Here is a 24,101-nt window from a genome sequence, read left to right on the forward strand (position 1 = left end):
AAAATATTTTCTCAGGACCTTTCTCTCTCTCTTCTCCTTCTGGGACCCCTATCATGTGAATGTTGGTGCATTTGACATTGTCCCAGAGGTCTCTTAAACTGTCCTTGTTTTTTTTTCATTCTTTTTTCTTTTCCACAGCAGTGATTTCCAGCACTCTGTCTTCCAGCTCACTTACCTAATTATCCATTCTTCTGCCTCATTTATTCTGCTGTTGATTCTTTCTAGTGTATTTTTCATTTCAATTACTGTATTCTTCATCTCTGTTTGGTTGCTCTTTATATTTTTCTGCCTCTTTGCTATAAACTTCTTGTACCTTCTTGCTCTGTATATCCATGCTTTTCCTGATTTCTTGGATGATCTTTACAATCATTACTCTTAACTCTTTCTCAGGTAGATTGCCTATCTCTGCATCACTTAGTTCTTCTGGGTTTTTTTCTTTTTCCTTCATCTGGAACATATTCCTCTGCCATCACATTTTGTCTAAATTTCTATTTGTATTTTTATGTATGGGGAAGTTTAGTTATGTTTCTTGACCTTGGAGAAGTGGCCCCCTATAGGGGATGTCTGATGTGTCCCAGCAGTACACTTTCCCTCTCATTACCCAAGGTCCAGTGACCAGCTGGTCTCAGGGTAGGTTCTGACCTGCGTTTGCAGACTTGGTTCCACAGGCTGCCAGATCGTAGTTTTCTTGCTTCTGGTGTCTGCCTTATGGTGGGTTAATCTGGTCTAGATGTTTGTGCAGACTTCTGGTGGGAGAGGCTGGTGCTTGCACACTGGTAAATGGAGCTGGGTCTTGGCCCTCTGGTGGGCAGGGCTATGTCAAGGGGCATGTCTAGAGGTGGCTATGGGCTAAGGAAGTCTTTAGGCAGCCTGTCTGCTGATGAGTGGGGCTGTGTTCCCAGCCTGTTGATTGTTTGGCCTGAGGTGTTCCAGTCTTGGAGCCTACAGGCTGTTAGGTGGGACCTGGTCTTGATGCTAATTACCCAAGAAAGATGTCTGTCTCCAGCAAGAGTTCAAGTAGAGGAACACTCCCCGATATTACACCACCAGCTTTTATGACCCCAGAGAGAGCTACAGATGCCCAAGCCTCCCAGGAGACCCTCCAAGACCAGCAGGTAGGTCCAGTCCAGTCTCTTATGAAGTCACTGTTTTTGCCCTGGGTCCTGGTGCTCACAAGACCTTATGTGTGCCCTCTAAGTATGCCCTCACAAGACCTTGTGTGTGCCCTGTTTCCCCCATTCCTGTGGAGCTACTGCAGTCAAGCCCCGCTGGCCTTCAAAGCTAAATGCTCTGGGCGTTCCTCCTCTCGATGCTGGACCCCCAGGCTGGGGGCCTGACATGGAGCTCAGAACTCTCATTCCTGTGGGAGAACTTCTGTGATATAATTATTCTCCTTGTGGGTCACCCACCCAGGATATGGAATCTGATTATATCATGACTGTGCCTCTCCTACTGTCTTGTTGGGTTTCTTCTTTATGTTTTTGGGTGTAGAATATCTTTTTTGGTAGGTTCCAGTCTTTTTTTAATCCATGGTTGTTCAGCAGTTAGTTGTGATTTTGATGTTCTTGTGAGAGGGGGTGGGCTCAAGATCCTTTTTCTCCACCATCTTGTCTCCAATCGGGTGCACAATACCTGGTTTTAATTGAATTCTAGATTAAAATATAAGAACTATAGAGAAGACATTATTGGGCAATTAAGGAAAGTTGAACATGCACTGTATATTAAATTAGATAATATCAATGTCAAATTCTTAGGTGGGACTGTAGTATTGCAGTTATGTAAGAGAATGTACATATTCTTTGGAGATGTGTGTTTAAGGGTGAAATTGTTATTATGTCTGCAGTTTACTTTCATATGGCTCAGCAAAGGAGAAAAACTATGTATAGAGTGGGCCAAAAACTGCCTTCGGTTTTTTAAGTAAAAATAAAAGACACATTTTTCATTTCCACCAAGAATGTTATTGAACAGTGTGTTCACTCTTTTGTTCCACTACCTTCTGCGATTTTTTCAGGCAACTTCATAATTCCATCTTCCCAAAACTTTTTAACTTTTTGAGCAAAGAACTGTTCCAGCTGCCTTTTACAGGCTTCTCGGGAATTGAATTTTTTTCCATTAAGAGAATTTGTAAAGACCTAAATAAATGGAAATCCAAAGGTGCAATGTCTGGTGAATACGGCAGATGAATCAGAACTTCCTAGCCAAGCTGTAACAGTTTTTGCCAGGTCATCAAAGAAACGTGATCTTGTGTTATCCTGATGGAAGATTATGCATTTTTCTGTTGACTAATTCTGGACACTTTTCGTCAAGTGCCACTTTCAGTTGGTCTAATTGGGAGCAGTACTTGTTGGAATTAATCATTTGGTTTTCCCGAAGGAGCTCATCATAGAGAACTCCCTTCCAATCCCACCATATACACAATATCACCTTCTTTGGATGAAGACCGGCCTTTGGTGTGGTTGGTGGTGGTTCATTTCGCTTGCCGCACAATCTCTTCCATTCCACATTTTGTACAGTATCCACTTTTCATTGCCCGTCACAATTTGTTTTAAAAACAGAACATTTTCATTACATTTCAATAGAGAATTGCATGCGGAGATATGGTAAAGAAGGTCTTAACTTACGTGGAACCTAAACATCAGAGTGATTCATATAACCAGGCTGGTGCAAATGATTTCCAAAGTTTGATTTGGATATGTTGAGTATATCAGCTATCTCCTGTGTGGTATAACACTGATTGTTCTCAATTACTGTTTTGATTTGATTGCTATCAACTTCAACTCGTCTACCTGACCATGGAGCATCGTCCAGCAAGAAATCTCCAGCATGAAACTTCACAAACCACTTTTGACATGTTTGATCAGTCACAACACCTTCTCCATACGCTGCACAAATCTTTTTTTGCATTTCACTTGCTTTTTGAAATAATGAAGCATAATATGCCAAAAACGTCGCTTTTTTTCTTCATCTTCAGTGTTAAAATGGCTACACAAGGGGCTTCCCTGGTGGCACAGTGGTTGAGAGTCCTCCTGCTGATGCAGGGGACACGGGTTCGTGCCCCGGGCCGGGAAGATCCCACATGCTGCCGAGCGGCAGGGCCCTTGAGCCATGGCCGCTGAGCCTGCACGTCCAGAGCCTGTGCTCCGCAACGGGAGTGGCCACAACAGTGAGAGGCCCGAGTACCGAAAAAAAAAAAAAATGGCTACACAAAAATTCACCAATTTAGATATCTTTTTTTATTTTTTTATTTTTTATTTTTTTTTACTTTTACTGAATTCTTTTTTTTTTTTTAACATCTTTATTGGAGTATAATTGCTCTACAATGGTATGTTAGTTTCAGCTTCACAACAAAATGAATCAGCTATATATATACATACATTCCCATATCTCTTCCAGCTTGCGTCTCCCTCCCTCCCACCCTCCCTATCCCACCCCTCCAGGCGGTCACGAAGCACTGAGCTGATCTCCCTGTGCTATGTGGCTGCTTCCCACTAGCTATCTACCTTACGCTTGGTAGTGTATATATGTCCATGCCTCTCTATCGCTTTGTCACCGTTTACCCTTCCCCCTCCCCATAGCCTCAAGTCCATTCTCTAGTAAGTCTGTGTCTTTATTCCTGTTTCACCCCTAGGTTTTTCATGACATTTTTTTTTTTTAATTCCATATATGTGTTAGCATACGGTATTTGTCTCTCTCTTTCTGACTTACTTCACTCTGTATGACAGACTCTAGGTCTATCCACCTCATTACAAATAGCTCAATTTCGTCTCTTTTTATGGCTGAGTAATATTCCATTGTATATATGTGCCACATCTTCTTTATCCATTCATCTGATGATGGACACTTAGGTTGTTTCCATCTCTGGGCTATTGTAAATAGAGCTGCAATGAACATTTTGGTACATGACTCTTTTTGAATTATGGTTTTCTCAGGGTATATGCCCAGTAGTGGGATTGCTGGGTCATATGGTAGTTCTATTTGTAGCTTTTTAAGGAACCTCCATACTGTTCTCCACAGTGGCTGTATCAATTTACATTCCCACCAACAGTGTAAGAGGGTTCCCTTTTCTCCACACCCTCTCCAGCATTTATTGTTTCTAGAGTTTTTGATGATGGCCATTCTGACTGGTGTGAGATGATATCTCATTGTAGTTTTGATTTGCATTTCTCTAATGATTAGTGATGTTGAGCATTCTTTCATGTGTTTGTTGGCAGTCTGTATATCTTCTTTGGAGAAATGTCTATTTAGGTCTTCTGCCCATTTTTGGATTGGGGTGTTTGTTTTTTTGTTATTAAGCTGCATGAGCTGCTTATAAATTTTGGAGATTAATCCTTTGTCAGTTGCTTCATTTGCAAATATTTTCTCCCATTCTGAGGGTTGTCTTTTGGTCTTGTTTATGGTTTCCTTTGTTATGCAAAAGCTTTGAAGTTTCATTAGGTCCCATTTATCTATTTTTGTTTTTATTTCCATTTCTCTTGGAGGTGGGTCAAAAAGGATCTTGCTGTGATTTATGTCATACAGTGTTCTGCCTATGTTTTCCTCTAAGAGTTTGATAGTTTCTGGCCTTACATTTAGGTCTTTAATCCATTTTGAGCTTATTTTTGTGTATGGTGTTAGGGAGTGATCTAATCTCATACTTTTACATGTACCTGTCCAGTTTTCACAGCACCACTTATTGAAGAGGCTCTCCTTTCTCCACTGTACATTTCTGCCTCCTTTGTCAAAGATTAGGTGACCATATGTGCGTGGGTTTATCTCTGGGCTTTCTATCCTGTTCCATTGATCTATCTTTCTGTTTCTGTGCCAGTACCATACTGTCTTGATTACTGTAGCTTTGTAACATAGTCTGAAGTCAGGGAGCCTGATTCCTCCAGTTCCTTCTTTCTTTCTCAAGATTGCTTTGGCTGTTCGGGGTCTTTTGTGTTTCCATACAAATTGCAAAATTTTTTGTTCTAGTTCTGTGAAAAATGCCAGTGGTAGTTTGATAGGGATTGCATTGAATCTATAGATTGCTTTGGGTAGTAGAGTCATTTTCACAATGTTGATTCTTCCAATCCAAGAACATGGTATATCTCTCCATCTATTTGTATCATCTTTAATTTCTTTCATCAGTGTCTTGTAATTTTCTGCATACAGATCTTTTGTCTCCTTAGGTAGGTTTATTCCTAGATATTTTATTCTTTTTGTTGCAATGGTAAATGGGAGTGTTTTCTTGATTTCACTTTCAGATTTTTCATCATTAGTATATAGGAATGCCAGAGATTTCTGTGCATTAATTTTGTATCCTGCCACTTTACCAAATTCATTGATTAGCTCTAGTAGTTTTCTGGTAGCATCTTTAGGGTTCTCTATGTATAGGATCATGTCATCTGCAAACAGTGACAGCTTTACTTCTTCTTTTCCGATTTGGATTCCTTTTATTTCCTTCTCTGATTGCTGTGGCTAAAACTTCCAAAACTATGTTGAATAACAGTGGTGAGAGTGGGCAACCTTGTCTTGTTCCTGATCTTAGTGGAAATGCTTTCAGTTTTTCACCATTGAGGATGATGTTGGCTGTGGGCTTGTCATATATGGCCTTTATTATGTTGAGGAAAGTTCCCTCTACGCCTACTTTCTGCAGGGTTTTTATCATAAATGGGTGTTGAATTTTGTCAAAAGCTTTCTCTGCATCTATTGAGATGATCATATGGTTTTTCTCCTTCAGTTTGTTAATATGGTTTATCCCATTGATAGATTTGCGTATATTGAAGAATCCTTGCATTCCTGGAATAAACCCCACTTGATCATGGTGTATGATCCTTTTAATGTGCTGTTGGATTCTGTTTGCTAGTATTTTGTTGAGGATTTTTGCATCTATGTTCATCAGGGATATTGGCCTGTAGTTTTCTTTCTTTGTGACATCCTTGTGTGGTTTTGGTATCAAGGTGATGGTGGCCTCGTAGAAGGAGTTTGGGAGTGTTCCTCCCTCTGCTGTATTTTGGAAGAGTTTGAGAAGGATAGGTGTTAGCTCTTCTCTAAATGTTTGATAGAATTCGCCTGTGAAGCCATCTGGTCCTGGGCTTTTGTTTGTTGGAAGATTTTTAATCACAGTTTCAATTTCAGTGCTTGTGATTGGTCTGTTCATATTTTCTATTTCTTCCTGATTCAGTCTTGGCAGGTTGTGCATTTCTAAGAATTTGTCCATTTCTTCCACGTTGTCCATTTTATTGGCATAGAGTTGCTTGTAGTAATCTCTCATGATCTCTTTTATTTCTGCAGTGTCAGTTGTTACCTCTCCTTTTTCATTTCTAATTCTATTGATTTGAGTCTTCTCCCTTTTTTTCTTGATGAGTCTGGCTAGTGGTTTATCTATTTTGTTTATCTTCTCAAAGAACCAGCTTTTAGTTTTATTGATCTTTGCTATTGTTTCCTTCATTTCTTTTTCATTTATTTCTGATCTGATTTTTATGATTCCTTTCCTTCTGCTAGCTTTGGGGGTTTTTTGTTCTTCTTTCTCTAATTGCTTTAGGTGCAAGGTTAGGTTGTTTATTCGAGATGTTTCCTGCTTCTTAAGGTGGGCTTGTATTGCTATAAACTTCCCCCTTAGAACTGCTTTTGCTGCATCCCACAGGTTTTGGGTCGTTGTGTCTCCATTGTCATTTGTTTCTAGGTATTTTTTGATTTCCTCTTTGATTTCTTCAGTGATCATTTCATTATTAAGTAGTGTATTGTTTAGCCTCCATGTGTTTGTACTTTTTACAGATCTTTTCCTGTAATTGATATCTAGTTTCATGGCGTTGTGGTCAGAAAAGATACTTGATACAATTTCAATTTTCTTAAATTTACCAAGGCTTGATTTGTGACCCAAGATATGATCTATCCTGGAGAATGTTCCATGAGCACTTGAGAAAAATGTGTATTCTGTTGTTTTTGGATGGAATGTCCTATAAATATCAATTAACTCCATCTCGTTTAATGTATCATTTAAAGCTTGTGTTTCCTTATTTATTTTCATTTTGGATGATCTGTCCATTGGTGAAAGTGGGGTGTTAAAGTCCCCTACTATGAATGTGTTACTGTCGATTTCCCCTTTTATGGTTGTCAGTATTTGCCTTATGTATTGAGGTGCTCCTATGTTGGGTGCATAAATATTTACAATTGTTATATCTTCCTCTTGGATCGATTCCTTGATCATTATGTAGTGTCCTTCTTTGTCTCCTCTAATAGTCTTTGTTTTAAAGTCTATTTTGTCTGATATGAGAATTGTTACTCCAGCTTTCTTTTGGTTTCCATTTGCATGAAATACCTTTTTCCATCCCCTTACTTTCAGTCTGTATGTGTCTCTAGGTCTGAAGTGGGTCTCTTGTAGACAGCAAATATATGCGTCTTGTTTTTGTATCCATTCAGCCAATCTCTGTCTTTTGGTGGGAGCATTTACTCCATTTACATTTAAGGTAATTATCGATATGTGTGTTCCTATTCCCATTTTCTTAATTGTTTTGGGTTCGTTATTGTAGGTCCTTTCCTTCTTTTGTGTTTCTTGCCTAGAGAAGTTCCTTTAGCAGTTGTAGAGCTGGTTTGGTGGTGCTGAACTCTCTCAGCTTTTGCTTGTCTGTAAAGGTTTTAATTTCTCCATCAAATCTGAATGAGATCCTTGCTGGGTAGAGTAATCTTGGTGGCAGGTTTTTCTCCTTCAACACTTTCAATATGTCCTGCCACTCCCTTCTGGCTTGCAGAGTTTCTGCTGAAAGATCAGCTGTTAACCTTATGGGGATTCCCTTGTGTGTTATTTGTTGTTTTTCCCTTGCTGCTTTTAATATGTTTTCTTTGTATTTAATTTTTGACAGTTTGATTAATATGTGTCTTGGCGTATTTCTCCTTGGTTTTATCCTGTATGGGACTCTCTGTGCTTCCTGGACTTGATTAACTATTTCCTTTCCCATATTAGGGAAGTTTTCAACTATAATCTCTTCAAATATTTTCTCAGTCCCTTTCTTTTTCTCTTCTTCTTCTGGAACCCCTATAATTCGAATGTTGGTGCGTTTAATGTTGTCCCAGAGGTCTCTGAGACTGTCCTCAGTTCTTTTCATTCTTTTTTCTTTATTCTGTTCTGCAGTAGTTATTTCCACTATTTTATCTTCCAGGTCACTTATCCGTTCTTCTGCCTCAGTTATTCTGCTATTGATCCCATCTAGAGTACTTTTAATTTCATTTATTGTGTTGTTCATCGTTGCTTGTTTCATCTTTAGTTCTTCTAGGTCCTTGTTAACTGATTCTTGCAATTTGTCCATTCTATTGTCCATTCTATCTCCAAGATTTCGGATCAACCTTACTATCATTATTCTGAATTCTTTTTCAGGTAGACTGCCTATTTCCTCTTCATTTGTTAGGTCTGGTGGGTTTTTATCTTGCTACTTCATCTGCTGTGTGTTTTTCTGTCTTTTCATTTTGCTTATCTTACTGTGTTTGGGGTCTCCTTTTTTGCAGGCTGAAGGTTCGTAGTTCCTGTTGTTTTTTGTGTCTGTCCCCAGTGGCTAAGGTTAGTTCAGTGGGTTGTGTAGGCTTCCTGGTGGAGGGTACTAGTGCCTGTGTTCTGGTGGATGAGGCTGGATCTTGTCTTTCTGGTGGGCAGGTCCACGTCTGGTGGTGTGTTTTGGGGTGTCTGTAGACTTATTATGATTTTGGGCAGCCTCTCTGCTAATGGGTGGGGTTGTGTTCCTGTCTTGCTAGTTGTTTGGCATAGGATGTCCAGCACTGTAGCTTGCTGGTCGTTGAGTGAAGCTGGGTGCTGGCATTGAGATGGAGATCTCTCGGAGATTTTTGCTGTTTGATATTATGTGCAGCTGGGAGGCCTCTTGTGGACCAGTGTCCTGAAGTTGGCTCTCCCACCTCAGAGGCACAGCACTGACTCCTGGCTGCAGCACCAACAGCCTTTCATCCACAGGGCTCCTTAATTTGGGATGATTCGTTGTCTATTCAGGTATTCCACAGATGCAGGGTATATCAAGTTGATTGTGGAGCTTTAATCCGCTGCTTCTGAGGCTGCTGGAAGAGATTTCCCTTTCTCTTCTTTGTTCTCACAGTTCCCAGGGGCTCAGCTTTGGATTTGGCCCCGCCTGTGGGTGTAGGTCGCCGGAGGGCGTCTGTTCTTTGCTCAGACAGGACGGGGTTAAAGGAGCCGCTGATTCGGAGGCTCTGGCTCACCCAGGCCGGGGGGTAGGGAGGGTCACGGAGTGCGGGGCGGGCCTGCAGCGGCAGAGGCCGGCGTGATGTTGCAGCCTGAGGCGCGCCGTGCGCTCTCGCGGGGGAGCCGTCCCTGGATCCCGGGACCCTGGCAGTGGCGGGCTGCACAGGCTCCCCGGAAGGGCGTGTGGCTAGTGACCTGTGTTCGCACACAGGCGTCCTGGCGGCGGCAGCAGCGGCCCTAGCGTCCCATGTCCGTCTCTGGGCTCCGCACTCTTAGCCGCGGCTCGCGCCCGTCCCTGGAGCTCTCTCAAGCAGCGTTCCTAATCCCCTCTCCTCGTGCACCAGGAAACAAAGAGGGACGTAAAAGTCTCTTGCCTCCTCGGCAGGTCCAGACCCCTCCCCGGACTCTCTCCCGGCCAGCCGCGGGGCACCAACGCCCTGCAGGCTGTGTTCACGCCGCCAACCTCAGTCCTCTCCCGGCGCTCCGACAAAAGCCGGAGCCTCAGCTCCCAGTCCCGCCCGCCCCGGCGGGCGAGCAGACAAGCCTCTTGGCTGGTGAGCGCCGGTCGGCCCGATCCTCTGCGCCGGAATCTGCCCGCTTTGCCCTCCGCACCCCTGTTGCTGTGCTCTCCTCCGCGGCTCCCAAGCTCCCCCACTCCGCCTCCCGAAGTCCCCACCCGCGAAGGGGCTTCCTAGTGTGTGGACACTTTTCCTCCTTCACAGCTCTCTCCCGCTGGTGCAGGACCCGTCCCTATCCTTTTGTCTCTGTTTAGTTTTTTCTTTTGCCCTAACCAGGTACGTGGGGGGTTCCTTGCCTTTTGGGAGGTCTGAGGTCTTCTGCCAGCGTTCAGTAGGTGCTCCGTAGGAGTTGTTCCACGCGTAGATGTATTTCTGGTGTATCTGTGGAGAGGAAGGTGATCTCCGCGTCTTACTCTTCCGCCATCTTCCCGGAAGTCCCCCTAGATGTCTTTTTTTAAATGCATGCTGATATGATAGCTGTCACATAGAATCTAACAAAATTGTTTCGAATGAAGTTAAAGACAACTAAGTGCTACTAGAGCCACCTAACGGAAAAAACTGAACTAACCTTTTGGCCCACCCAATACATGTGGTGCGTAGAGACACGTGAAGCTAGTGTAGAAAATATTAACCATTGGTAAAGGGTATTAACTTTGCTATAGAAGTCTGAAATTTTTCAAAATTAAAAGTTGAAGTGAAAGCCAACACAACGGAACAGTATATCGTTTGAAGATGCATATACATGTGACAAAACTGTATAATAAAAAAGAAAGCAAAATAAAATTCAAGATGGTTGTTCTCTTTGGGCAAAGCACGGAATTTGAGAGGGAGAGGGCCATATAGGTCATTCCATGTGTTGGTAGCATTCTGATTTGTGCCATGGGTTCACAAGTGCTTATTTATTTTTAGTGTGCCTTGTGACTTACATATATGTGATATATTATTTTGTATATAGCAAATGTTATATTAAAATAATAAAGGAAACAAAGATTGAATTGATTGAATTAACTGTGCTATGCAAAAAGGAAAAAGAAATTTCATGACACACTATTTCTTTAAGAATTTGTTAAAGGTTAAGATGGAGTAGGAGGAGAACACCTATATGATTTTTCTCTGCCCCAGTATTTCCCAGACTTATTTGACCAAGAAAGCTCTTTTCATATATCATACCTTAAAGTTCTGTTGAATTAATGGCCTCAAGAGTCCTTTTGGGGGAAAAGTGTACAAATGAACTTATTTACAAAACAGAAGTAGAGTCACGGATGTAGAAAACAAACTTATGGTTACCAGGGAATAGGGTGGGGAGGGATAAATTGGGAGATTGGGATTGACATATACACACTACTATATATAAAATAGATAACTAATAAGAACCTGCTGTATAGCACAGGGAACTCTACTCAGTACTCTGTAATGGCCTATATGGGAAAAGAATGGATATATGTATATGTATAACTGATTCACTGCTGTACACCTGAAACTAACACAACATTGTAAATCAATTATACTCCAATAAAAATTTTTTTTAAAAATCATTTTGGGAAAAGATACTTAAGCAGGACTAATAAGAATTTTAAAATTTAGCTTGTTGATAAAAGCAAACTTTATTTCATTTTAAAAACAAATACTGTCTGATTAAATTAATGAAAACATTTCAACCTTGGTTTTAGGAAGAGAATTAGCTTCTTATTAACCACCCCTGTTGCATCCCGGATATTTAACTATGAAAGGATTTTTATTCTTTTTATGGAACACTTAGTTACAAGAAGTTGTAGTCTCTGGATTTTAATTTTTTTCTACAACTGGACTATTTACTGTCTTCTAAGTGAAATCTACAATAAACTAGAGTCATATATGTCCATTCCTGTTTAGACAGGGCCTGTACTAGTATATTGGTGAGAATAGACTAGATGTTGCTGCAGCAGCAAACCATGCTACAATCTTAATACTTAGCACTGCTTGTCCTAGGTGGTTTGGCAAGGGGCTTTGCTCCATGCAGTCATTCAGCGATTTTTGCTATTGGAATTTTTACTATTTTCTAGTTGTACCATTTGGGACATTCAGCCTCATCAGTCTCTGTATCAGGTTAAGGCAGAGACTAGAATTTCCCTGCGAACTTCAGCCTGGAAATGACCCATATTACATCTAGCCATATTACATTGGCAGCGGTCAGTCTCTACCATAGATAATAATACTAGGATTAAATTTGAATCATGGGAAGCTTGGCAAAAAGATAATTTACATAGGCATTTTCACATACCTGCTTATTCATAGTTAGAGTTTTATCTTTACATCTTAGATGTTGAAGATCACATATAAACAGTTTAATATCACTTATTTTTTGGCAGTCTATGCAGGTCTTTTCCCCTTCAGGTTGAATGCAGTTAATTGGGATATGGTGTATAAATGAGTCAACAAAAGCAGCTAAAGGAGGAATTATTTACATACAGTTAATCTACACATTAATATTTCTCTGTTGTCTCTCCCCCTTTTTTATGGCAGCATGAAAACATTCCTTTTGAAGACAAGACTGCATCAGTTAAAGTGGTAAGTTCATATAACAGTAAGCTAAATGTTATAATGTTGAAACTATTCATTGGTTAATTTATTTGCAGATCAGCTAATGCTTTGAACGTGCTAAATGTGTTTCAGTGTATTGGAGTAGATAAGTAGAGTAAGATAATTTCATAAATGTGTGCACTATTTTGTGTAATAACATAGAAAATTTGGTCTCTCAGATTTTTATCCAGGAAAAAATAATCTTGTACGTTAATTTGAAACCAGTGTGTATTTAGGATCAAAGTTCATAAAAGAACATATATTAATTTCTTGAATTCCCAGTCACAGGTGACTTCTAGATACTGAGAATACAGATGGGGATCAAGACAACAATATCCTAGATCTAATGGAGTGTATGAGTGATTATAGTTTTCTACGTGCAATTAAACATGGCATAAGGATAGCAAAAAGGAAAAAGTGGGGCATTAGAAATGTATAGAACAAGGAATTATTAAAAGTAGTTTTTCTCCTTGAGGAAATAATGTTTTAACTGAGGCCTCAAGCTAGTTAGGCTTAGGGGGAGAATTTATGAGCATTATAGGCAGAAGGAACAGGAACAAAGCCCTGGAGAAAAAGGAGCACATAGAGCATTGCAGGAGCTGAATGAGAACCAAAAGGACACTTAGCAAGGGGGAAAATGGCAGGAGAAAAGACAGAATGTCTAGGCAGAGGCCAGATCCTGCAACTTCTTAGGAATTTTAAGGACTTTGGAATTTATTCTCAGGGCAACTGATTGAAAGTCCTTGAATACTTAAGCAGGGGTGTGGCAAGATCAGATTTAAAAATTTAAAACATTACTCTGACTAAAATGTGGGGAATATTTTAGAGAAAAGCAAAAGTGGACATAAGGAGAACTATTGTGAGACTCTTACCAAAATGGGATGAGAGATGAAGATATTGTAGATAAGGTAGTGTTTTACTTTTAAGTACTCTATAAGAGATATGTTAAAGTTTATTTTGAATGGTGCATACAATATTTTCTTTGACTTCTTTTCTTACATTTCTCTTTTAGGATTTTCTGTGGCATCCAGAGGTTAATGGTTCTATGAAACAGTGTATCAAAGTGTGGACTGAGGTCTGTATTTGAAAATATAGGCCTTGCTGGTTTTGAGCAATCACATTTTGAAAACTCATTCTCCCATACTCACCTGTCCCACTCTCCTGTACTTTATACCAGCCTTTTTGATTTCGACCATGCTGGGTTGATTATCACTTTACTGAGAGAACAAAGTTTTGATCCAATGCCTCTGTTATCACCATTCTAACCCTATGGTGATTATGCTTATACCACACTTTACTGATTTAAAACTTTCTGTTACTGTTGTAGCTCAGTTAATTCAAACTCAGATCATCTTTCTAGCACTATATACATTCTCTTGAGCATTTGTCCACTTTGTTCTGCAAACTCATGTACTGATAACTTCAGGAAACTTTTTTTTTTTTAATATCCTGTTTTCTTCCCTTTTATCATTATATTTGTGACCTAAAAGTTGAGCCTAATTTGTTTTGGCTCGTAATGTTTGGAGTTAAATTAGATATAAGGCAAGTATGCTGTTAACCTCAGAAAACCCCTAACTTCTCACAAGTCCACTTTAGAACTTCCACAGTCTCTCCATATAGCTCCTTATCAGTCCTTTATTTAAACCTGTATTCTTTTCCAAAGGTATTTGCATTTGGGATGGATAAAACAATATTCAATTTTGTTGACCTTGTTTTGCTTAATTACTTGTGTTGCAATGATATTTTTCTTTGCTTCTTTTCCCAATAAGTGTTTAGTACGGCAACCAAACAGACTTTGGTAGGATCCAGTGAGAACCTAGTCAACATTTTTAACTTTGTTTCTTTAAGAAAATGTTTAAGTTTTCAAAAAACAAACATGCAGACAACTCTAGAATTCACCTTTCTGGAAAATTGGGATCTCACATAATTTTGTTTTTATTGATATGTTTTTAAATGTCCAGAAGTATAATGTTATGAGTATATTTCAGATGATTTAAACATGTGTTTTACCTTTGTGCTGGACCTGAAAGTATATCCATTAAAGTAGTAGAAATTCACAGTTAAACAAACATCAGTGTAATATAATTTATAAATCAGGCAAGATCACAAAAAGCCTTTGTTATTTACTAACCTGGAGATATATTGCATATTCAGATCTTCTGTTCTTATAATTTGCTAACACTAGTTTTTGGAGCTTTAGATTCTGTTGTAAAACTCCTTATGATTATTGGGGGAGAGGAAAGATTCAACTTATTTGGATAGATGGCCATGTAGTTACCTGAGATTGATTAGTTCATTGGTTTCAATCAAAGAGTATGTATGTATGCATGTATTTATATATTTATGTTTTAATATTTCCATAATAAGCTGCTAGATCCTGAGAATACAAAGTTGTATATTTTTATTATGTATGTACTATTACTAGCTTTGTTCTAGGTATTAGGAATGTGACTGGGAATTAGCCCCAGTCTCAGGCCTTGAGGAATGTGCAATCTAGTAGATAGTGACTTTCTTATGAATAAAGGTATGATAATATGAAGGGTAACAATAGAACTGAGCACAAAGAACTACGAAAGCACCATGGATAGAGGCACTTAGGATGAGGGTGGTTTAGAGTAGTGTGAGGATCTAAGAAAGCTTTACAGAGGAGATAATATTTCTAGAAGAACAGTGGATTAGAAAGATATACTTATGAACTGAAATAGACTTACAGGCATAAAAGCAAAGTTGAATTTAAACAACTCTACTGTTATCCAACAGATATTTATAAATCAGCTGCCATATTTTAGGCACCAGGCTAAACACCGTTGATACCCTGGTTAACATAACAGAGTTCCTCTCCTCAAAGAGCTTCTAGGTGAGTGGCAGATATAGGTAATTAAGGAAACCAGCAATTTAGATTTAATTCTGTAGGTGAACAGTAGTCATTAAGTCTGAGCTACTTAGATGGATTTGGGGAGTCTTTGTATGGAGTGAGTTGATATTTGAGGTGACTTGAATAGAAATAATTGAATAGGCAGCAAGTATAGATTAAAGAAGAGAGTGTAGGAATGGAACTATAAAAAAGATTATGAGAGGAGGTAGTAAAAGGGGTAAGAGGAAAAGCAGAAGAAGAATAACTAATATCACACACAGAGAAGGAAAGAGTTTTAAAAAGTGGATAGTGTCACTTTAGGAACTATATAGGGTAGAATGAAACTACAGGACTTGGCAATTCAGAGTTCATTAATGGGCTCTGAGGGCAGTTTTAATGAATGGTTAATTCAAAATCAAAACATGGTAAGTTGAGGCATAAATGAGAGAGATAGAAATTAGCATAGTGAAAGTGGAATGCTCTTCCAAGTAATCTGTTGGTCAAGAGTGTGAACGGGAAGAATTTGAGAGTGAGACGAGATTGAAGGAGCATTTTTTGAGGATAAAGATGATTTAACATTTTGTGGATTGAAGGAAGAAAGAAGAGTAGAGAAGGATGAAATGGATAATTCAGGAGTCTGAGGAGATAACTTATGGATATAGCTCCAGAAGTAAAAAGGGAGGAGGTATAAATGCAGAGCAATGGGTTAGCCATTAAGCAGAATAGGAACATATTTTGTTTACTCTCCTGTCAGAGGAAGGTAGACTGGGTGAGCATATGGACAAAGTTGTAAGAATGGAGGAAGGAAGGCAAGAGCACACAAGCCAGATGAATTCTGTTTTCTCTGTGAAGTTCGAGAATTAAGCTTTATGCCAAAAGTGAGGAGGACAGGAGGGACCTGTGTAAGGAAAAAATGATTTGGGATAACCACTGTGAAGGGTGAGAAAGGGAGCCACCTACAGATGAGGAAAGTTTCACTAAAGTAGCAATGTAAAATGGAGCATGCTAGACTGGAAACTGGAATATCTCTGACGAGAAATAGATTAATTTTGTTATTTTCTCTGCTTTCATAGTTTTCTCCACTGAGCATGTTTTACCTTCATAATGAGACAGTAACTGTCATTTCTATTTTTATATATGGGTTGGACTTTTTCTGATTTCTTGTTTTTAATTGTTTCTTGTGCACATGATTGTATTATCAGATCTTCTATGTTGTGGAAGATGCATTGAACCCAGTAGTCGGAAGACTTAAGTTCTGGCTTTGTTCCTGCCAGGCCTCAGCAATAGCTATAAACCTTTCTGAGTCTATCGCCTTTTTTTAATAAGATATGTATAATATCTTCCTGCCTATCTAACAAGTGGCAAGAATCTATATTAAAATGAGCTAATTTAAGAGAAATACTTAGTAAATTACTAAGCACTATATAACTGATAGTATTATTAATAGTATAATTTGCACTAGGTGAGGATCTTTACCAAATTTCTCATTTTTTTCCACATTATGGTCTATAATAATTACCAGTTTACTGTTAAATACATACTAGATTGGCTTTCCCAAAATATCATGTTTCTTTAGAGCACTGCATTTTATTTAACACTTAAACTGTATACCCTTTAGGCTTCCAAGAATACTTTTTAATTGGCTGACATAATATACTAGAGCTTTACACAGTTTACTCAGAATTCAGACTGTGTTAGATTTCAGTAGTGTTTTTTTGTCTTTGTTTTTGTTTTAAAGAACACCAAAGAATTAGCCATACAAGCCTCATGCCATCCTGTATAGTCATATAACCATGTAAGGTTTTAGGCATGGGGTGTCCATCTTGTTATAACAAGAATCTGATAAGGAACCCTAGAAAATTAAAATGCATTTAAATGGAAGAAGAACTTAAATTTAAGGGAAAAAAATTAAGGGATATTACTTGCGTTAATTTCCTGAACTGAATATAACACTATTATAAAGATTTTTCTTTCTTCAGGATTCTGTTGCAAAGCCCCATGTGGTTGTAGCAGGAGCTGCAACAGTAAGTTATTATCTGTATTCTTACATAATGATTTTTGTTTCATACTTAACATGCTAAGAAAAAATTAACTTATGTTATATAGAATTCTTGATTATACTTATATTTTAATTCCTATTTCTATTAATTAGATGGATAATTTTTTTAAAAGATCTGAATGAACTTAGGAAATTTGATGGTAAATGTCAATACTATTTTATATCTAAAATTACATTCTTCTTGAACGTTATACATTGAAAGTCTAATTTTATGTCAGCTTTTTATAACTGCCTTCCTATATTTCATGAAATAATTTGACCATACTTTATTCTAATATTGAATAAGAATGGGAATTATCTTAAAATAACCTTTGTTACAACAGAGGAAATTACATACTTTAATTTTTCTGTGACAAATCATTAATGTTTAATTTTTACTTCCTCTTAGTGGTCTATTAAAATTCACAATGGCAGCAACGAAGCACTTTCCCAATATAAAATGAACATTACCTCCATAGCACCACTTTTAGAAAAACTGGCAAAGACTAGTGATGTGTATTGGGTCTTACAAGGTAAGGGATAAGTAATGAAAAATGTCATTTTGTATATATTGTGAGGTATAGGTTTCTATTTTCTATTTCAAGAAGCAGAATTACTACTTTATGAGAATAAATTTTGAAATAAGGTTTGAAAAATTAGAATAAATTTGAGCTATTTGCTTTCCTGGTTTGAACTTAAGGAATAGACAGACTAATAAATACAATAAGTAAAAAAAAAATTAATAATAAATAAAGAGATTCTCCAAGGAACCTTAGCAGGTAGAACAGCTGCAGAGTATGACAAAGGGAATAAGTCCTAAAGGCAAATAAGATGTTTGCCTCTGATTTTTTAATTTCTTACCAAGTATACTTATTGTGATTGGGAAATAGAGAAAAAATTGTCTGGTTCATAATATTAGGTTCATTGGAAGTAAATATTCTTTGGAATCGACAATATATTTAAATTCAAACCAGCTAGTTTATACTTGGTAATGAAATTCTTTAAGAGAAAGTTGACATTAGATCAAGTCATTTCAGGAGTTTATTGAATGTCCATTATTTAATGCCTAGCACAATATGAAATGCCTTGGGTATTTTAGCAATTCAAGTTGTTTGTCAGAAACTCTTATGACTGTTTCCAAGTTTAATGTCAAGCTGAGAGAAACAACACGGTGGTGATAATCTCTTCCAAAATCCCTATTTCATTTACAGACTCATTGTTAACCTTTCTATTACTAAAGTGAGGAAAAAGTTAAATTTAAATGATTTATGGTAAGTGATAAAAGACCTCGATCCTTAATAACATTACCTCCTAATTGTGTGAACAAAGTTTGCAAAATGAATCAGCAACAGGAGGAAAAAAAGATTGGCTGCTATTCTTAATTAGGCCATCTTCCATAATCCAGTTTTAAACTCTGGTTACCTGCTATAACCCAGCATCCAAAATTTTTAAACTCTTAAGACATGCTAGAACATAAAAATGTTTCCTGAAAGCTATGTACCTAAGAGAGAAGAGGTATAAAAGTTCTTTAACCTTAAGAGGGTTATGGATTGATTCAAAAATTGAATACAGGATAGGAAATCTATTGCAAACCTTGGCCAACTTTATTTTAAAATGAATTATTAAGTGCTTGGAATTCTCTGAACTTTAACAACAAAATATGAAATGCAGTTAACTAACTTGCATGATTATAATTTCTATCAGTAGGGATTTTTAAGGGTATTTAAAAAAATATGTTTCATGTGCAGATCCTGTTTATGAAGATCTATTAAGTGAAAATAGGAAAATGATCACTAATGAGAAGATAGATGCCTACAATGAAGCTGCAATCAGTATTTTGAATAGCAGCACCAGAAATTCTAAATCAAATGTTAAGATGTTCAGTGTTTCCAAATTAATTGCTCAAGAAACCATCATGGAATCTTTGGATGGCTTACATCTTCCTGAATCAAGCAGAGAAACTGTAAGAATTCTTGTGTCTGTCAGTACAGACTGTAATATCTAATTGGTTATAGCTGTATGTCACTGTAATGTAACAAATAATTTAATTGCAGTCTTAATTAGTTGCAGTTATTCTGTCTAAACATAGATCTAGAAATAATTTTGCTTTCCATCACTTAGCTGAATATATAAGTGAGAGTTTTAGTATACTCTAAGGGAGAAAATTACAGAAGGGAGGAAATGCGACTTCATTTAGTGAGTGCTAGTTACTCTTTTAATATCCCTTGTTTCATATAAAGCTTGTAAGTTCTCAGCACACTCGTGTTTGAAAACTACTGCTTTATATTCTCTTAGCCTTGAACCTTAAATTTACAAGATTAAACTTCTGTGAAGGGCTTCTCTGGTGGCGCAGTGGTTGAGAGTCCGCCTGCCGATGCAGGGGACACGGGTTTGTGCCCCGATCCGGGAAGATCCCACATGCCGCGGAGCGGCTGGGCCCGTGAGCCATGGCCGCTGAGCCTGCGCGTCCGGAGCTTGTGCTCCGCAACGGGAGCAACGGGAGAGGCCACAACAGTGAGAGGCCCGTGTACCGTAAAAAAAAAAAAAAAACTTCTGTGAAGAGCACATTTTTTTAATATGTAGAATGATCTTTATTATTTCCTTCTAGTTCTGATACCCTAAACATGATTCAATGTACAAAGTAGATACTGAACAAATCCAGATTGATGAGTGGAAAAGGATTTTAGGTTAAGTACAAAAGAGAGCTGCATAATTATAAATTTTCACACATAGTACAATAGATGTTACTTAGAGTTATTGTTTTCTTATAAAGCAGTTGTTCTTAACCTTTTTGAGGATCACATAACCCTGTATCTGATTAAAAGTAATGGTTGTATTCCTCTCCTGAAGAAAAATGCGTGTCTGCATACACACACACACACACACACACACACACACACAGTTTTCCATATTTTTTCAGGGCTTTGTGGACACACACACACACAGTTCTCCATATTTTTTCAGGGCTTTGTGGACTCCCTGGAACTGGTTAAGAACCTTGGGATGGAGTTTGTAGGCTAGTATCTGCAAGAGTTCCAGGCTCAGAGTCTCCTGAAGTCTCAGAGCTAAGAGAATGAGATTTTCTAAATAACTGAGTACTTTGAATGTTTTAGGCTTAAATAATATAATCATCTTAAGAGTTCTAGGGGTACCTAAACTATACAGTTTTCATAAACTAGATTTGACTGAACCTTCAACTAGAAATACTTAGCAGCTTGCCTAGAATATTTTTATTATAATGAAACCATGTTGAAGATTCTACACCTCATTTAAAATTAGAAATCTTAAAACTGTTGAATCCTAAGTGGTCCATAAACTGTAAACCAAATGAAGGGCATATTATAAATACTGTCAGCTAAGAATTATTTTTGGTGGCAGTTATTTTATATTCTTTTTTCACATCTAAAGACTGGGACTCTATCTTAAGTATCTTGGTATCTTTTGTATTGAAAATCTGCTAATTAAATTTCTTTGGTCCTTGACATCTGTCAGTATTTTTGTAACCAAAGGTCACAGCCCATTAACAGCCATGAAATCAGCATTTTTTTTCTTTTTTTAAAGAATAGAATGGAAAAAAGTCAGACGCATTCCAAGTAGTAAGGATAGGTATTGTTTCCCATATATGTGTTCTGAGTCACATTATAAAATGAATTTTTCATTACGGTTAATAACCCAAGAAGTTGGAAAAACCCTGAACTAGTTATTTACAGATTGAAGGAATACCGTTATTTACATCAGTGTTTGGGAAATGTTAGCAAAAAGTACAAAAGCATTTTGGTTTTAGTGCTGAAACGGTAGTATTCACAGGAGAAAATCTAATGGGAAATACATTACTGACAAGATAATAATGAAATAACTTGATTTTTTCACAGAGTGCAATGATTCTTATGAACGTGTATTGCAATAGGATTTTGAAGCCTGTAGATGGTTCCTGTTGTCAACCTCGGCCTCCTCTTACTCTCCTACAGAAGCTAGCTGCTTGTTTTTTCACTTTATCTATTATTGGATATTTAATTTTTTATATAATTCATCATAACTCTCATCGGAAGAATAAGCCTTGTACTGATTTGGAAAGTGGAGAAGAAAAGAAAAATATTATCAATCCCCCTGTGTCTCCATTAGGAATACTTTTACAGTCTTTCTGCAAACTTGGCCTGATCATGGCTTATTTCTATATGTGTGACCGTGCAAATCTATTTATGAAGGAAAACAAATTTTATACACATTCAACTTTCTTTATTCCAATTATCTACATCTTGGTTTTGGGAGTATTTTACAATGAAAATACTAAGGAGGTAAGAGTCATTTTCTTTTTAGTTCATGTTATCCTTTTCATCTCATTACAAAGTGTAGATTAATGAAATAATATCATTTATCATGCCATAATATACAAACATTTACATATATAGAAGAGGATGAAGGAATATTGCAGCTGTACTTCACTTAGTGGACTCTTAACTGTTGCTTTTTTGAAACAGTTTGGAGAAAGTTCATAGTTTCATAAAGATTGTTGAAAAGTTGGAAAATAATGACCTGTGAAAAAGATATCATGACTTGGTGTCATTTTGCCTGCTTGAGGATGGAGAAAGTTGAGGTGCTCCCAATTTTGTAATGGTCTTCAAACATGAGATACTATTATCATTTATAAGTTAAAAACATATAATTATACTAATAAACACTTTTTATATTTATATGTTTATATAGTCAGACATGTACACACAAATTAGAACTTACATAATAATGTGGGCACTGTTCACAATATTCTGAATTCCTATTTTAGTATTACTGTAATTGCTCAGAATATTAATATAACTCCTTTATAAGTCATTTATTTGAATTAATAAATTCTATTGTAAGACATAACTTTCATATGAGGATGATTAATCAGTTCTTCATTTCCAGTGGGAATATTCTAGAGAAAATAAAGTATAATAAAGGAGCTTTTTCTCCACAATAAAGTATAAAAGAACTGTAAGATCTTTTCTAACTGAAATTCTAAGATTCTCTTAAAGAAAATTATTAAATGCCATTTTTTTAGATTTACAAACATATCTGTCATAGTTTAAAAGTAATCTTAATATAAAACCGTAAGTATCAACTTAAATATTTAAAGTCTCTTTTATGTTCATTTTCAAATTCATATTATACTTTAAATAGTTTTATTATCTCTTTTATCAAGAAATAAAATGACAATCTTTAACTGATTTTCCCTCAACGTTCTTTTGAAAGAAGCATTAGCTTTATATCCTATGAGAAAAATGTTAACATATTTAATGTATACTGTCCAAATAATAGCTTCATGATGAATTTTAAAGCAAATTTTGATTCTTTTACACAGACTAAAGTGTTAAATAGAGAACAAACAGATGAATGGAAAGGCTGGATGCAACTTGTGATTTTGATTTATCATATCTCTGGAGCAAGTACAGTAAGTATTTTGAATTTAAGTTCTGAAAATATAGGAAATAATGTCACTTTAATGTTTCCTTAAGGGCACCAATTCTTTTGTGTTTTATATTCTCTACCATTTGGAGACCCTTCTTATTTCCCACCCAGTTTTTCTGTCTTCCCATTTTTCTCCTACCATCTGACTCTTTGAGAATGTATAGTCTTAAAAGCAAAATAATTATTTTTTAAAAGATAAAGCAATAATTTGTATTTACTTTGCCTTAATTTTAAGGTAGTAGGAACAGCTGATAATCTAAGGGTATTGTTTCATGTCCTTCTGAACAACTAAAGTTATCAAGAAACTTTCTAGATGATACTTAATTGCAAAGGATTTAGAATAGGCAAGTTACTATTAAAAGAAATCAAATTAGATGATTATATTTTATATTCTATCCTTCACTGTATGTTAGGAAGTTTGACCAACCATTTTTATATTTTTAAAGTTTAAAAACTTAGAACTCTCTTGCCCCAGTATTCAGAGTACTCAGATACCCATGGTCTGCTGTTGTTGACCATGTATTATGTGCCATACTTCATAAGTATTACCACTTCCATGAGATGGAGGACCCTTCCTTTGCTCACCTAGTGCCCTCTGTACCTAGACAAAATCATTTTTCCCTTAGCCGTAGGTGTCTTTTTATGTCTTTTAGACTTTGGATTCTCATGATTTGGGGACATCTTGGATTTGGTAGGGGTAGAAAAAATGTGTTCAGAATTGTAACATACAGCTACATACATTTAAAACAAGCTTTTAAGAGTAAACCTAGATATCTAATAACCACTTTCACACAAGTTTATTTATAGGGAAACTATAAACTGATTTCTATAAAATATGTTTTAAAAATTTAACAAGTTCTTTCATAATTTGGGAACTACTGAACTGGTTTTTATTGCTTTATTTGCTTATATAAAGCACACATCTGTAAACAGTAACTTAACATAGAATCAGTGATTCCATTTAACATTGAGTCAATGTTGAGATAATAGGGGAGTGTTGCCCAGAAAGGAGTATTTTGAAATTTCCATTGCAGCAGTTAAGAAGATGAATAATACTAGGGTTTTTCAGATATCTCTAACAATTAGAAAATACTAACGTTATTCTTCATTAAGTCTCTTTATTATTTTCAAAAATTACTGGTGATTTCATGGATGGCTCGTTTGAAGGGCAAAAGGCAGAGGAAGAGGTATAATTTTTACTGAAATTGTATGGCTATGATATGTATATTTGTGACAACAGTAAAACTCCTGTGACACTGCAGCTGAAGGGGACCTAGTGAATTCAGGTAACTGTGGAAGAACCAAGACAATAAAAGAGATCCAAAGCAAGGAGAGATGAAGATAGTAAGAATTAGTTCATAAGCCCAGTTCAGAATTTGTAGGATAAATTTAGCAGATTTTCTAAAAAGTAAAGATGAATATTGAATCATAGAAATATCTCTGACATATGAAGAAAGATTAGTTTAATTTGAAGGGGGTGGGGGAAGGTTTTGTTTTAAGAGAATGCCACTTAAGACATAATTA

General features: G+C 36.9%; 1 protein-coding gene across 2 annotated transcripts in view; it reads left to right on the forward strand.

Moving 5' to 3' along the window:
• The window catches only part of CASD1 (CAS1 domain containing 1), an 84,376-nt gene that overhangs the window by 18,503 nt on the left and 41,772 nt on the right, over nt 1-24,101 (forward strand). The window contains exons 4-10 of one of the 2 annotated variants that reach the window (XM_082662324.1): nt 12,184-12,228; nt 13,253-13,315; nt 17,074-17,118; nt 17,542-17,665; nt 18,881-19,095; nt 21,005-21,427; nt 22,471-22,560. In XM_082662324.1, the coding sequence (XP_082518450.1) occupies nt 12,184-12,228; nt 13,253-13,315; nt 17,074-17,118; nt 17,542-17,665; nt 18,881-19,095; nt 21,005-21,427; nt 22,471-22,560 (1,005 nt within the window). Of the gene's footprint in view, nt 1-12,183; nt 12,229-13,252; nt 13,316-17,073; nt 17,119-17,541; nt 17,666-18,343; nt 18,404-18,880; nt 19,096-21,004; nt 21,428-22,470; nt 22,561-24,101 lie in introns of those variants that run through there. The other variant, XM_082662325.1, reaches the window with a different exon arrangement.

The sequence above is a fragment of the Grampus griseus genome (assembly GCF_964374135.1).
Source record: "Grampus griseus genome assembly, chromosome: 9".
Classification (NCBI taxonomy): Eukaryota; Metazoa; Chordata; class Mammalia; order Artiodactyla; family Delphinidae; genus Grampus; species Grampus griseus.